We start from the raw sequence: 15,766 nt of genomic DNA on the forward strand, positions 1-15,766 counted from the left end.
CAACGGTGATAGATTCTATTATTCTATACCTCACAACGGTGATAGATTCTGTTCATCTATACCTCACAACGGTGATAGATTCTATTAATCTATACCTCACAACGGTGATAGATTCTGTTAATCTATACCTCACAACGGTGATAGATTCTGTTATTCTATACCTCACAACGGTGATAGATTCTGTTAATCTATACCTCACAACGGTGATAGATTCTGTTAATCTATACCTCACAACGGTGATAGATTCTGTTAATCTATACCTCACAACGGTGATAGATTCTATTATTCTATACCTCACAACGGTGATAGATTCTGTTCATCTATACCTCACAACGGTGATAGATTCTATTATTCTATACCTCACAACGGTGATAGATTCTGTTCATCTATACCTCACAACGGTGATAGATTCTATTAATCTATACCTCACAACGGTGATAGATTCTGTTCATCTATACCTCACAACGGTGATAGATTCTATTATTCTATACCTCACAACGGTGATAGATTCTGTTCATCTATACCTCACAACGGTGATAGATTCTATTAATCTATACCTCACAACGGTGATAGATTCTGTTCATCTATACCTCACAACGGTGATAGATTTAGTTCATCTATACCTCACAACGGTGATAGATTCTGTTCATCTATACCTCACAACGGTGATAGATTCTATTAATCTATACCTCACAACGGTGATAGATTCTGTTCATCTATACCTCACAACGGTGATAGATTCTGTTCATCTATACCTCACAACGGTGATAGATTCTGTTATTCTATACCTCACAACGGTGATAGATTCTGTTCATCTATACCTCACAACGGTGATAGATTCTGTTCATCTATACCTCACAACGGTGATAGATTCTGTTATTCTAAGACGCTTAAGATCGCTTTCTGCCGGGTTTTTTTTCTTTCTTTCAATTTATTTCCGTACTTATATCCAATTAATTTTCAAGCACGCTGTACCTGCAGGGGTGTAGCGTGAGCTGGACCGGGGGCGGGGGGGGGGGGGGGGGGGGTCGAATATGAATCAAGTGGACCTTTTCTATTTTGTTTTTGCACCACCGGAAACTCCATATGTATAAACCTGTATGTTTTAGTTCTGAAAGCGGACTATTTGTTTCAGCGCGGGGTGGGGTGGGGCTGTGGGGGGTCGCCCGAACCCCCCCCCCCCCCCCCCCCCCCAGCCTACGCCCCTGACCTGGCCACACACTTCAGCTGTCTGGGCTGTCTGTCCAGGACAGTGGGTTAGTTGTTAGTGGTTAGTCAAAGATAACTGTATATCAAGATCTATGACAACAGCTCAAATTTTCATCTAGCTCTCGAACGGCAGAGTACTCGGGCTGAGGTTAAAAAGTTTTGCTTTGTTTACCGACATAACTAAAGCAATTTATTAAAAATTAACACCTTTCCATTTGCAAAGATCTCTGCGTGTATAGTGTTATGACGAGAACATATCGATCTCCAAGGTGTTTTAAAATATTAGTTTTTAATATTTAAGCATTTACAAAACATGATGCTCATCGATGTCTGTCTTCCATTGTTTGCCATTTCACAAGGTCCGACAAAATACTGAAACAGACCGAAATGGATCAACAAACAATATAGTTTTACACAAAGGCTGTATACTAGATTTTCATCCATTCGATATGCAGAGCTCTACGTTTATTGCCCTATTGTTGAAAGTTGAAGTTTGTCTTGTACAACGATACCACTAGAGCACGTTGATATATTAATCATTGGCTATTTGATGTCAAACATTTGGTATTTTTTACATATAGTCTTAGAGAGAAAATTTGCTACATTTTCCCATTAGTAGCAAGGGATATTTTATATGCACTATCCAACAGACAGGATAGCACATACCACGTATTTTAGTATACCATTCGTTGGGTAGAACACCGTGTGACTTCTAATGGCTGTGCGTGTTCTCTTTCCAGTCAGTGTACTACGACTGGTATATTAAAGGCCGTGGTATGTGATATCTTGTCTGTGGGATGGTGCATATAACAGATCCTTTGCTACTGTCTCTGAGACTACATATCAAAATACCAAATGTTTGACATTAAATAACCGATTATTAATAAATCAATGTGTGTCGTTAAACGACATGTTTTGTCTGTTCGTGTGAGACAGTGATAGTGTATGTGTATATGTGTCTGTATGTGGATACCTGTGTGCGTGCGTGTGTATATATGTGTGTGCGCGCGCATGGTGGTAGTGTGTGTGTGTGTGAGAGAGAGAGAGAGAGATACAACGAGTTTTAAAAGGTATCTAACGAGCGAAAGCGCGTTTGATACGTTTTTAAACGAGTTGTGAGACAAATGGTATCTAACTAAAAATAATTTACAGCCGTTGCACTTGTAGCTAATATAAAGGAGAGAGAGAGAGAGAGAGAGAGAGAGAGAGAGAGAGAGAGAGAGAGAGAGAGAGAGAGAGAGACAGAGACACAGAGACAGAGAAAAAAGAAAGAGACACATACAGAGAGAGACAGACAGACAGACAGAGAGAGACAGTGATAGCGGAAAAGAGACAGAGAGACAGAAAGAGAAAAACAGAGTCAGAGAGACAGTGACAGAGAAAGAAAGACAGACAGAGATACAGAGAGAGACAGAGAGATTTGCTACATTTGTAGAGAGACACACACACACACACAGAGAGAGACAGAGAGAGAAACACTGAGACACAGAGAGACACAGATAGAGAGAGAGAGACACACACAGAGATACAGAGAGAGACAGAGAGAGAGAGACACTAAGAGCGACAGAGAGACACAGATAGAGAGAGAGAGACAGAGATAGTGTGTGTGTGTGTGTGTGTGTGTGTGTGTGTGTGTGTGTGTGTGTGTGTGTCTGTGTGTGTGTGTGTGTGTGTGTGTGTGTGTGTGTCCCACTTGGTCCAGACACAGCAATATTATGCCATGGTCGTTTAAGTGGCCTGGGCCCGGTAACACAAAGTATTCGTATATTTACGTCAGAAAAACGCCACACATTATGTATGGTGTACGTCTGACGTAAGTGTTACGAGTGCTTTATGTTACCGGGCCCAGTTCTCTCAGTCCGAACGGACGTAGAAAGGAAGTGTGGTTCTCTGTACGTCCGAAAATTATTACATTACTCCTGTATATAGGTGGTATTCTAAACGTTGTGGCACCATTTTTCATCATTTTCTCAACCGAAATAGTCCAACACATAAACCAAAAATGTATAACCTATCGTGCTCACTAAATCCCAATTGAAGTACTTGCGTTATTATTAACCAAATAAATCTTCAGACGACAACCTTCAAAACTGTCCCCGCCATTTTAAATTTGCTAAATAGAGGGAAGCAACTCGCCCTGCACATTAAGAAAAGTATTCACTTAATGTGCGCCCTGCACTAATGTTCTCCATATGTAATTATTATTTTGCATTTCAGTTTTACTATAAACCTCGTGTATTTGTCGGACGTGTACGCCCACTTCGATGTCAGATTTGACGCTGCTGGCAAAGTAAGGAAAGCTTTGTTTGACTACAAGCTTGGATCGTGGAACAAAGACTTGAAGTTCCTTGCGTCATTTCCGTTTGACCCTCTCGTTCCTTTCGAACTCCGAATACAGCTTCAGTCAAATGTACTCGAGGTAATGTGTTTGTCTGTGTGGCTTTCGATTTCTCCCAGTATCTCTCTGGACTGGTCCCCTCCCCCCCTCCCCCGCCTATCCCCCCCCCCCCCCCCCCCCCCCCCCTCTCTCTCAATGCCTCCCCCTTCTCTCTCTTCCCCTTTGTGCCCCCTCCCTCGTAGTCCTAAGGAATGTAGAAAGTGCGTTTCTTATATATATATCTCTCCTCTCTCTGTCGCTCTCTCTCTCTCTCTCTCTCTCTCTCTCTCTCTCTCTCTCTCTCTCTCTCTCTCTCTCTCTCTCTCTCTCTCTCTCTCTCTCTCTCTCTCTCTCTCTCTCCTCTCTCTCTCTCTCTCTCCCTCGTAGTCCTAAAGCACGTAAAAAGTGTAGTTCTTTTTACGTCCGGATCTCGTTACATACCCTATATATAGCTTGCATTCAAAACTTGTGGCACCATGTTTCAACCATTTCTCAACCGAAATAGTGCAACAAATGGACACATAAACCAAAACTGTATAACCTACCGTACTTACTAAATCCAGATTGAGTACTTGCAAATCGTCCAACAACATAAAACATTGCCGCGTTATTTTAAATTTGCCAAGTAGAGGGAAGCAACTCACCGTGCACGTTAAGAAAAGTATTGACTTAATGTGGCTCGTACACTATCTCCCTCGGTGCCCCCCCCCCCCCCCTCTCTCTCTCTCTCTCTCTCTCTCTCTCTCTCTCTCTCTCTCTCTCTCTCTCTCTCTCTCTCTCTCTCTCTCTCTCTCTCTCTCTCTCCTCTCCCTCGTTTTACCTCTCTCTTTCTGTGCACCTATCCCCATATATCCATTATTGTATAAAACAACAGTATTATACGCACCCGCTGAAGATGTGCGTGCATACAAAAAAAAACTAAACACCACCACACAATTTTTTTCATAAATATACGTCAAGTTCCTTCTTTGCAATATTAATTTAAGTACATCTGTGTGCGCATTCAGACAATTTAATTTTTTATCCAAGCGGTTAATTTTTTGTTTTAGAAATGGAAGGAAGGAAGGAGTCTGATGTTTTATTTAACAACGCACTCAGCACATTTTATTTACGGTTATATGGCGTCAGACATATGGTTAAGGACCACACAGATATTAAGAGAGGAAACCCGCTAAAAATTAAATGCGGGTGATATCAGAAATATGGTTTTGTTTGTTTGTTTTTAACATGGAAAAACCACTTTGAATAATTGTAAACAGAACTGCTTTTATTTTCAGTACATTATTGATGGAGTAGGAGTACACAACTTCACTGTGCCAGCACCAGTTGAAAATATAGAGAGAGTAATTATAATGCATGATCTCACCATTCAGCTTGTCAAATTCATATACTGAACTAATAACCAGTTGAAAATATAGAGATTTATTATCATGTCTTATCTCACTATTCACCTTCTCAAATTCATCTACTGAACACAGAACCGGTTGAAAATATAGAGAGATTAACTATACTGTCTGATCTCACTATTCACCTTCTCAAATTCATCTACTGAACACAGAACCAGTTGAAAATATAGAGAGATTAACTATACTGTCTGATCTCACTATTCAGCTTCTCAAATTCATCTACTGAACACAGAACCAGTTGAAAATATAGAGATTCATTATCATGTCTGATCTCACCATTCACCTTAAATTCATCTACTGAACACAGAACCAGTTGAAAATATAGAGATTTATTATCATGTCTGATCTCACCATTCACCTCAAATTCATCTACTGAACTCAGAACCAGTTGAAAATATAGAGATTTATTATCATGTCTGATCTCACCATTCACCTCAAATTCATCTACTGAACACAGAACCAGTTGAAAATATAGAGATTTATTATCATGTCTGATCTCACCATTCACCTCAAATTCATCTACTGAACACAGAACCAGATGAAAATATAGAGATTTATTATCATGTCTGATCTCACCATTCACCTCAAATTCATCTACTGAACACAGAACCAGTTGAAAATATAGAGATTTATTATCATGTCTGATCTCACCATTCACCTTCTCAAATTCATATACTAAACAGAGAACCAGTTGAAAATATAGAGATTTATTATCGTCTGATCGGATCATTCACCTTCTCAAATTCATCTACTGAACATAGAACGAGTTGAAAATATAGAGAGATTAACTATACTGTCTGATCTCACTATTCAGCTTCTCAAATTCATCTACTGAACACAGAACCAGTTGAAAATATAGAGATTCATTATCATGTCTGATCTCACCATTCACCTTAAATTCATCTACTGAACACAGAACCAGTTGAAAATATAGAGATTTATTATCATGTCTGATCTCACCATTCACCTCAAATTCATCTACTGAACTCAGAACCAGTTGAAAATATAGAGATTTATTATCGTCTGATCGGATCATTCACCTTCTCAAATTCATCTACTGAACATAGAACGAGTTGAAAATATAGAGAGATTAACTATACTGTCTGATCTCACTATTCAGCTTCTCAAATTCATCTACTGAACACAGAACCAGTTGAAAATATAGAGATTCATTATCATGTCTGATCTCACCATTCACCTTAAATTCATCTACTGAACACAGAACCAGTTGAAAATATAGAGATTTATTATCATGTCTGATCTCACCATTCACCTCAAATTCATCTACTGAACACAGAACCAGTTGAAAATATAGAGATTCATTATCATGTCTGATCTCACCATTCACCTCAAATTCATCTACTGAACACAGAACCAGTTAAAAATATAGAGATTCATTATCATGTCTGATCTCACCATTCACCTCAAATTCATCTACTGAACACAGAACCAGATGAAAATATAGAGATTTATTATCATGTCTGATCTCACCATTCACCTCAAATTCATCTACTGAACACAGAACCAGTTGAAAATATAGAGATTTATTATCATGTCTGATCTCACCATTCACCTTCTCAAATTCATATACTAAACAGAGAACCAGTTGAAAATATAGAGATTTATTATCGTCTGATCGGATCATTCACCTTCTCAAATTCATCTACTGAACATAGAACGAGTTGAAAATATAGAGATTTATTATCGTCTGATCGGATCATTCACCTTCTCAAATTCATCTACTGAACAGAGAACGAGTTAAAATATAGAGATTTATTATCATGTCTGATCGGAAATGTTTTATTTAACATCGCACTCAACATAGGCGTCGGAAACGAGGGGGGGGGGGAACTGGCCCTCCATCTCTGCAACTTGGGGGTCACAATATGCACAGTATGACCTCGCATTTAATAAGTGGACCCCCTCCCCCCCCCCCCCCCCCCCAGTTGCTGCCATCTTCCGGTGTCTATGCTCAATACATTTTATTTTTATATGGTTAAGGACCACACAGATATTGAGATTAGCATCAAGGAATCGTTTATATACATTTTCCCACAGACGGGATAGCACATACCACGGCCTTTGATATATCAGTCGTGGTGCACTGGTTGGAACGAGAAATAGCTCAATGGACCCACCGACGGGTATCGATCTCAGACCGATCGTGCATTAGGCGATCGCTTTATCACATCCCCCCCCCCCCCCCCCCTCGCCATATGCAATATATCAACCAAACTACGACCCATAAATATCAGTACCACAACCCTTCCCTCAAAGTATTAACTGAAGAAGGTAGAACTCGATATAACCGAATGCTGTTAAAACACCTCTAGTTTCGCAATAAAAAAAAACCTTAGTAGTTAGTTTTACAGGTACTCCAGACACGTTTTTAGCACAAGTCTACTTGACATTGTGGTACTAGATGAAATATATTTGCATACATTTTTTGCCCAGATGAAACTAAATTTTATGACGAAAACCAGTCACATTTATAATCAATGTCAGAACATTTGATAGCAATTGATCTATTAAAAGTTTGGTGAACTTCGAACTTTGACCGAGCTGGATGTTAGTTGGTTTAGTACTACTACCTTTAGCACAATTATTTCCCACGGTTAATGTCACAATTATTTCCCCGGTCCTCCATATGAACTGTCACTTTAGGATTATACAGTGGAGATAAGGTGAGTATTTCCACTTTATGTCTAAAGGAACTGTCCTGAGTTTGCAGCCATTGTAAGATGTTTGCGATAACAGAGCCTTGATGGCCAATACTATTTCATGCTAAATACATTTTCTTGTTTAGAATACCAGTGTTTGTATGTAATTGCGGACATATACTGATGTTTGTAGCACTCAGTTTTTACTTTAATTCGTGATATGTATTTTTTCATATGTACAAAATTATTGGGAGGTAAAATCCAGTCGGGGCTACTATAAGCATTAGGACAACAACAAACATCTTGTAAATAAAGACATTGATATTTTAAATATGAAAATGTATTTACTTTGTATGTTACATCATCGAAAAGGCTCTATTAGTCCGAAATATTTTACAATGGTTGTAAACTCAGGACTGTCTCTTTAAATAAACTGGGATTCTAATTAGGGGATAACTGTAGTATTTGTGGACGTTAATGTAAAAAAATAAATTAGAGTTTGTTATTGTATTTATTACCCCAGCTATTTTGGGGATGTTTTTAAGCCTTTATTTTCGATATAGCTTACATCGGCTACACGTCCATGTATATAGAAACGACGTAAACTACTTTACTGTTCTGGGTATTGCTTTAACTTAGTATTTTATTCACGATTCACAGATCATTTTCAAAACCCAAAGTTTTATATATTTTGTAAAAAAAATCTATAATTGCATTAAACTACCATTTTATTACAAGTTTAACACTCAAACCAGAAATACGTAAATGCAAACGCTTTAAACTACGTGTGTATGATTTGCCAAATCGTGATGACGTCATATTTAGTACCGACAAGGTGATTGGTTTGTTGGCGTCAAATCGTCCAACAGTAGTATACGTTAAACCAATGCATGATAATTTCTCAATGAGAAATTATGATTTTTGTTTACCCCGTTATGAGTGGCTGCTGGGGTAATAAATTCCGTTACACTTGATGGTTAGTAACCATAAAGCAACATACGTTATACGTAATGACTTTCAGTGTACACCTAGAGCATATGAAAAAGAACTATGGCCTTATAATGAAGTTGATTTTGAAAATATTAGACGAATTAATTACACAAGGTACAAACGAACCATGGCAATTATATGCGAACTCAGAAAGTAAAGTAAAAGTAAAGTTGTTTCATTTAACGACGCCACTAGAGCACATTGATTTTTTATCTTATCATCGGCTATTGGACGTCAAACATATGGACATTCTGACACTGTGTTTTAGAGGAAACCCGCTGTCGCCACATAGGCTACTCTTTTACGACAGGCAGCAAGGGACATTTTATTTGCGCTTCCCACAGGCAGGATAGCACAAACCATGGCCTTTGTTGAACCAGTTATGGACCACTGGTCGGTGCAAGTGGTTTACACCTACCCATTGAGCCTTGTGGAGCACTCACTCAGGGTTTGGAGTCGGTATCTGGATTAAAAATCCCATGCCTCGACTGAGATCCGACGCCACCGAGTCCGGTAACTCAGAAAGTGACGAAAACGCTGAAACGTTAAATAATTACTTTTTATCGATTTCCTCCATTGATGACGCAAATACTGTACTTCCTTTTTTAGACAACGTTGCAGAACCTCTTTGGAAACAATAAGAGTAACAAGGGAAGAAATAATAGATATGATTAAAATTTTAGCTTCTAATAAAGGAAGTGGCCCGGATGAAATAGTCAAAAATTATTAAAACGTATAGCCAATTCAAATTCAAGTACTATTTAACTAAACTTTAGTTTCACCCGTATTTCCTAGTAGATGGAAACTTGCCCACGTAAAACCATTATTTAAAAAAGGCGATAAAAGTTTACCAAATAACTACAGATTAATTTCATTAGTTAGCTCTGTTGGGAAAATGTTAAAAAGGATAGTGTTCAAAAGCTGTACAATTATTTTATATTCAACCATTTACTTTACAAATTTCAGTGTGCCTTCCGACCAGATCATAGTGCTGTTTATCAACTAGTTGAAATATATAATAAAATCTGTAAATCACTAGACAATAAATAATGTTTTTGAGCGGTATTTTGTGACATGACCAAAGCTTTCGATAGGGTATGGCACAGAGGATTAATCTACAAACCTAAAAAATATGGGATCAATGGTAGTCTTTTAAAATGGATTAGCAATTATATTTCTGATAGAAAACTGTAAGTGCATATGAATGGTATTCTGAAGGCTGGAGTGCTGCAAGGCTCCGTTCTGGGAACTTTTCTATTTTTAGTCTATACTAACGATATTTCACACGAACTAGACTGTGCATCGAGACTATTTGCGGATGATACCACTATTGGAACATCATGTAAAGATATTTCAAATCTAGAACATAATCTTAATATTAATTTAGCCAAACTTTATGATTGGTCGCAAAAATGGTTAGTTACGTTTCATCCGAACAAAACTAATGTATTGTTATTGTCTCAAAAAAAGTGCTCAATGAACCACATCTTGAGTTTGGTAGCACAACTTTAAAACTATCCAAAATACATAAATATTTAGATGTAACCATGTCAGCTGATGCAAAATGGTCCTGTCTTATTCAAACTGTGTGTAAATCAGCGTCAGTAATGATTTCGGTACTAAGGATATACAAATTGTTATTAAATCGTCTAACTTTAATGATAATATATATATAGCTTTCATACGACCTATTTTCGATATGTTTCTGAGGTATGGGATGGCTGTTCTCAATTAGATACAGATAAATTAGAGAAAGTACAGTTAGAAGCAGCTAGAGAAATCAATGGCATGCCCACATTTGCCTCGTATAATTCGTTATGTATTGAAACATTTTGACTACTCTAAGTGAAAGAAGAAAAGCCAGAATATGATGTACTATGCTTAAAGGGACATTCCTGACTTTGTTGCAATGCTATAACGTTTCCGGCTAATAAAACCTTTTTTAATGGTATAGAATGACAATTTACTTACATTTCCTTGTCCAGAATATCTATATCTGTATATCCAATGTGTTTTTGGTCCCCCAAATGTTCGTAGTAGCTCAATATGCATTTTTGCCAAATATTTTTTCGTACGTATCAATTTATTTTTCCCTTCAACCGTCAAATAAAGTCTATTTTTAGACGGCGGATTCCCTTCGACTTGTCATGCATTTGAAGCGCATCACGTGACCTTTTTGTGACGTAGAGCACATGTAAATACCATGCTGCCTGGTCATTTCGTACCCTAGTCATTTCGTACCATGGCAAAAAGTCATTTCGTACCTTAGTTATTTCGTACCATTGTGAGAAGTCTTTCCATACCATAGTCATTTCATACCAGTATATAAAAAACGAATCGACCATAGCATAAAAGCAGTGGTTTTTTTTGTTTTTTTTAAATTTACTTTGACAGTTTGAAAATCAGAACACATTATTGTTCAACATATCGTTATTGATTTACCATAACACCTGTCAACTGTTATTTCCATTTTTCCTGACAAGAGCCGTATTTGGTATGTACTACTAATGGCCAACTTCGATGTTTTCTGAAATTGGCTCCAATTGACCAAAGTGTGCTTTTTTTACATTCATAATTAATAAATATGCTAATAATAATAAATAAATAAATAAATATGAACAATTTTTTTTCAGTTATCAGCTGAAATGGTCGAATATTACTTATTATTACTTATTATCTTATTTGTTTAAGAAATAAACAATAACAACCACTGAAAACATTGACTACCCTATCGATTACCAAATCAGCCAATTGCTCATGTTTATTACTAATACACAATGACAATATGTTTTTTGTTTTTGCTGATCAGAAACGCCCTTAAATTAACAACAAATTTGTTTCAGTGTATGGTACGAAATGACTTGATCTTTTTTTAGGGACAAAATTAAATATTTAATGATTTATAAAGTCAGTTGCAGGTGGTGTTTCCATCTTATATGCCTAATTAGATTGGGTACGATATGACTTTCAATTTTGCAATGGTACGAAAGGACCAAATTAGGTACGAAATGACTATGGTACAAAAGAACCAAGCTACGAAATGATTATGGTACGAAAGGACCAAGGTACGAAGTGACTAGCAACCGGCCGAAACGACCAGATACCCATAAAATTGCACCATCACAGTATTATGAGTATAATGCTTGGGTTGGGGCGAGTTGACTAATGGACAAAGTTCCGATCTTTCCAACATCTATAGATCTCTATAGCTATAAGTACAAGTGACCCTAACCCTAAATGCTAGAACGATCAGAAGGCTTGCCAAGCCGAAGGCAATAGAAAAAAGACAAGATCAAAAAGTTGCTGAAGTTGAAAAAAAAGAAGAAAAAAAAGAACATTATTATAAAATCTTGAAATTGTTATCGGCATCATTTCTATTTGTTTCTTTTAAAATGCGTCCATTCGTATCGCTTAGTTTAACGAAAAAAAAATTTGTAATACTACTGACTTGTAAGAAACAAATGGAAAGTCGTTGGTAATTAATGCAAAACGTCAATATTAAAAAATAAATAACATTAAAAACGTGCTTTCCATACGGTCCACTGGACAATTCGTCCACGAACGATTGGTCCACTCGATGACTGCATTTTTTTTCATACATATTAATAGTTATTTCTTTGACATTGTAATCGTTTCTTAACATTATTTTGTGGTATACTATAACCAAAAAAGTAAAATAGAGTTAGAATTCAACATTAATATCCATTTTTTATTAACTGTTTCTATTCATTATCATGCCAGCGTACACTTCTTTTGAAAATGAAAAATGTCGATCAACATTTTTAATTTTGGGGATGTACACTTTTAGAGGGGGGGGGCGAGGGTGGTGGTCAAAGGCGTACGCTTTGTACACTTGTGAAAATGTTGACAATTATGGACGGCCTCTAAGTGACCTCTGTAATAAACAAAATATTTATTTGTATTGCACATTTTATTAAACAAACACATCGTTTTGGTTAAAATAGTCTGATGGTCTGAAGGCACGTGTACTTCTTTGTTTCTTTTCTAGTTTCTTTCAAAATCCTGTTGTACATAATATTCTCTTTTCTTCAATTTGTTATTAAAATACATTTGTATACAAATCTTATGTATATATTACTATTATATTATAATTAAGTAATTGTCGCCATTATATTGTATTTATTTAAGAGAGGGCCTAGTAAGTTGGAAAACTTGTGCCCAATCATTTTGATGTTTATGCAATAAAATATGTTTTCAATATATATATATGCAGAAATATATTACTGTCGTAATATGTATGTATTTTGGAGGAGGCCTAGTAAGGTATGTAACTTGTGCCTAATCCATTTGTTCTTTAAAAAGCAATAAAATATGTTTCAATCAATCAATCAATCAATATATATATATATGTATGTATGTATGTATGTATGTATGTATGTATGTATGTATGTATATATACATGTATATATATATATGTGTGTGTGTGTATATATATATATATATATATATATATATATATGTGTGTGTGTGTGTGTGTATGTGTGGTTATTGTGTGTGTGTGTGTGTGTGTGTGTGTGTGTGTATAGACACACAAACAAACGCAAACACGCACATAGTGAAACTCCTTAAGACCGGACCTTCTCTAAACCGGAAGTCTCTAAAAATCGGACGTTTTCTATGGTCCCGTCATTTACGCATCTTTTAACACTAAAGTCTGCCTCTCTAAACCGGAAACCTCTCTAAACTGAATACCAGACGAATGATTCAGTCCCAAACTCTTTATTTAGTGTAACTTTACCTCTGAAAATCGGACGATCATACAGTTGTCAATCATTATGGCGCGACAAATATTGTTTAGTTTATTGTTACTTCTCGTCTTCGGTCGGATTACCGGACTGTGAAAATAGCTTCGATAATATGCACTTGTTCAGGTGAGCTATTGAATACGTAATCGCCGTTACATATCACTTGGTACGTGAGGCAAGTAACAATTAAGCAATTAAAGATGACAGCGCGGCAGCTTTGATGTTCTTCGCAAACATGTTTAGGGTTTTTTCCAGGATAGACAAAAGGACAATCAATTTAATCCTCTGGTTACCTATTGCTTGAATGTAACTCTATTTTAAAACCGTTTATGACGCAACATAAAGAGTAAGCAAACGTAATGTTGGCTTCGCGGTGTCAAAAAGATGTCTGTAGTTTTCCATTATGGAACGTGCAACTAAACATCGAAGTATTGAACATAAAGTATATAAATAAAGCCGAATATTAATAGGCACCAACGGAAACAAACGACAGAGAACAACAAAATCTATTGTATCAGTGCAAACCCCTGGAAACCGGGCATCTCTAAATACAGGACAAAATACTTGGTCCCACAGATGTCCGGTTTAGAGAGTACAACAAAAGCTTTTGTATCAATGCAAACCCCTGGACTCCGGGCATCTCTAAATACCGGACAAAATACTTGGAACCATGGATGTCCGTTTTAGAGAGGTTTCACTGTATGTATATATATATATATAAAACGTTGTGGAATCCGAGGAATGCCTATAGGAACGTTTGTGGCCTTAGCCCCGTGTGATTCCCCCACCCCAAAATGGATTTTCCGGATCCGCCACTGATTATTCCCTTGTAGTGCATCTAGTCTTATATTCCGACTTATATTTTCGGTCCATAATACAAGACTGACTTCAGCAATGTTCTTCATCTGTCCGGGATAATAAACTGATTTATGATTGTCAGAGATATTAAACCGATTTATGATTGTCAGGGATATTAAACCGATTTATGATTGTCAGGGATATTAAACTGATTTATGATTGTCAGAGATAATAAACTGATTTATGATTGTCAGGGATATTAAACTGATTTATATTAAACCGATTTATGATTGTCAGGGATATTAAACCGATTTATGATTGTCAGGGATATTAAACCGATTTATGATTGTCAGGGATATTAAACTGATTTATGATTGTCAGGGATAATAAACTGATTTATGATTGTCAGGGATAATAAACTGATTTATGATTGTCAGAGATAATAAACTGATTTATGATTGTCAGAGATAATAAACTGATTTATGATTGTCAGAGATAATAAACTGATTTATGATTGTCAGAGATATTAAACTGATTTATGATTGTCAGAGATAATAAACTGATTTATGATTGTCAGGGATAATAAACTGATTTATGATTGTCAGGGATATTAAACTGATTTATGATTGCCAGGGATAATAAACTGATTTATGATTGCCAGGGATATTAAACTGTTTATGATTGCCAGGGATATTAAACTGATTTATGATTGTCAGAGATATTAAACTGATTTATGATTGTCAGGGATATTAAACTGATTTATGATTGTCGTTTACGTTCATCAAAACATTCCCGCTGAACACCACAACACTGTAGACTGGCTGTCTATAGTCGACCTTGGTAGAGGTGATCCTCGCAATCCCATGGGCGTGATGTTGATCGGGAATAAGAAAGGCTTGTATCTTGTGTTTTCGTTGCAGTTCAGTATATACAAGGACTGGGATGTGCAGATAGACAGCAAAAAAAGAGTTGAAACATAGTTCGGGAAGAAATAACTCGGAATTGAATTGCATGAGTCGATATTCTTGTTGATTTTAAGCTGTGTTTTGTTACAACGATGTCAATAAAGATAACAGAATTACACATTAGTTTCATTTTCTTTGCTTTAAAGTACTTTGATAGCTTTTCTGTCAAATGCCTGGGTGAATCATATATATATATATATATATATATATATATATATATATATATATATATATATATATATATATATATCAGGGTTGAAAATTAACATGAAAACCATGGTCGCCATGCAGGGCTAGTTGTCGTATGTTTAAATTCAACTAGCCCTCTAATCATCATATGTGAATTTAACGGCACAGCCAAATGTAATGTATATGTATATGTTGATGTATCACCGTATATGTATATTTGTTTCATAAGGATATATATATATGTACCTATAATGGGTTGAAAAAATGCATGAAAACCATGGTCGCCAGCAGGGCATACCAACTCAAAAAAATCGTAAAAGAAATCCCTTAAATCAAATGTCTTTACAAATAGCCCTCTAATCATCTATTTGAAATTCGTTTTAAATACAGGAGTGAAGACAAAATG

General features: G+C 36.4%; 1 protein-coding gene across 1 annotated transcript in view; it reads left to right on the forward strand.

The window, feature by feature from the left end:
• The window catches only part of LOC121373183 (sushi, von Willebrand factor type A, EGF and pentraxin domain-containing protein 1-like), a 28,799-nt gene extending 13,512 nt beyond the window's left edge, over positions 1-15,287 (forward strand). The window contains exons 9-10 of the mRNA XM_041499639.1: positions 3,427-3,628; positions 15,127-15,287. Of these exons, the coding sequence (XP_041355573.1) occupies positions 3,427-3,628; positions 15,127-15,186 (262 nt within the window). The 3' untranslated portion in view covers positions 15,187-15,287. The remainder of the gene's footprint in view (positions 1-3,426; positions 3,629-15,126) is intronic.
• The last annotated feature ends 479 nt before the right edge of the window (positions 15,288-15,766 follow it).

Source organism: Gigantopelta aegis, chromosome 5, assembly GCF_016097555.1.
Source record: "Gigantopelta aegis isolate Gae_Host chromosome 5, Gae_host_genome, whole genome shotgun sequence".
Classification (NCBI taxonomy): Eukaryota; Metazoa; Mollusca; class Gastropoda; order Neomphalida; family Peltospiridae; genus Gigantopelta; species Gigantopelta aegis.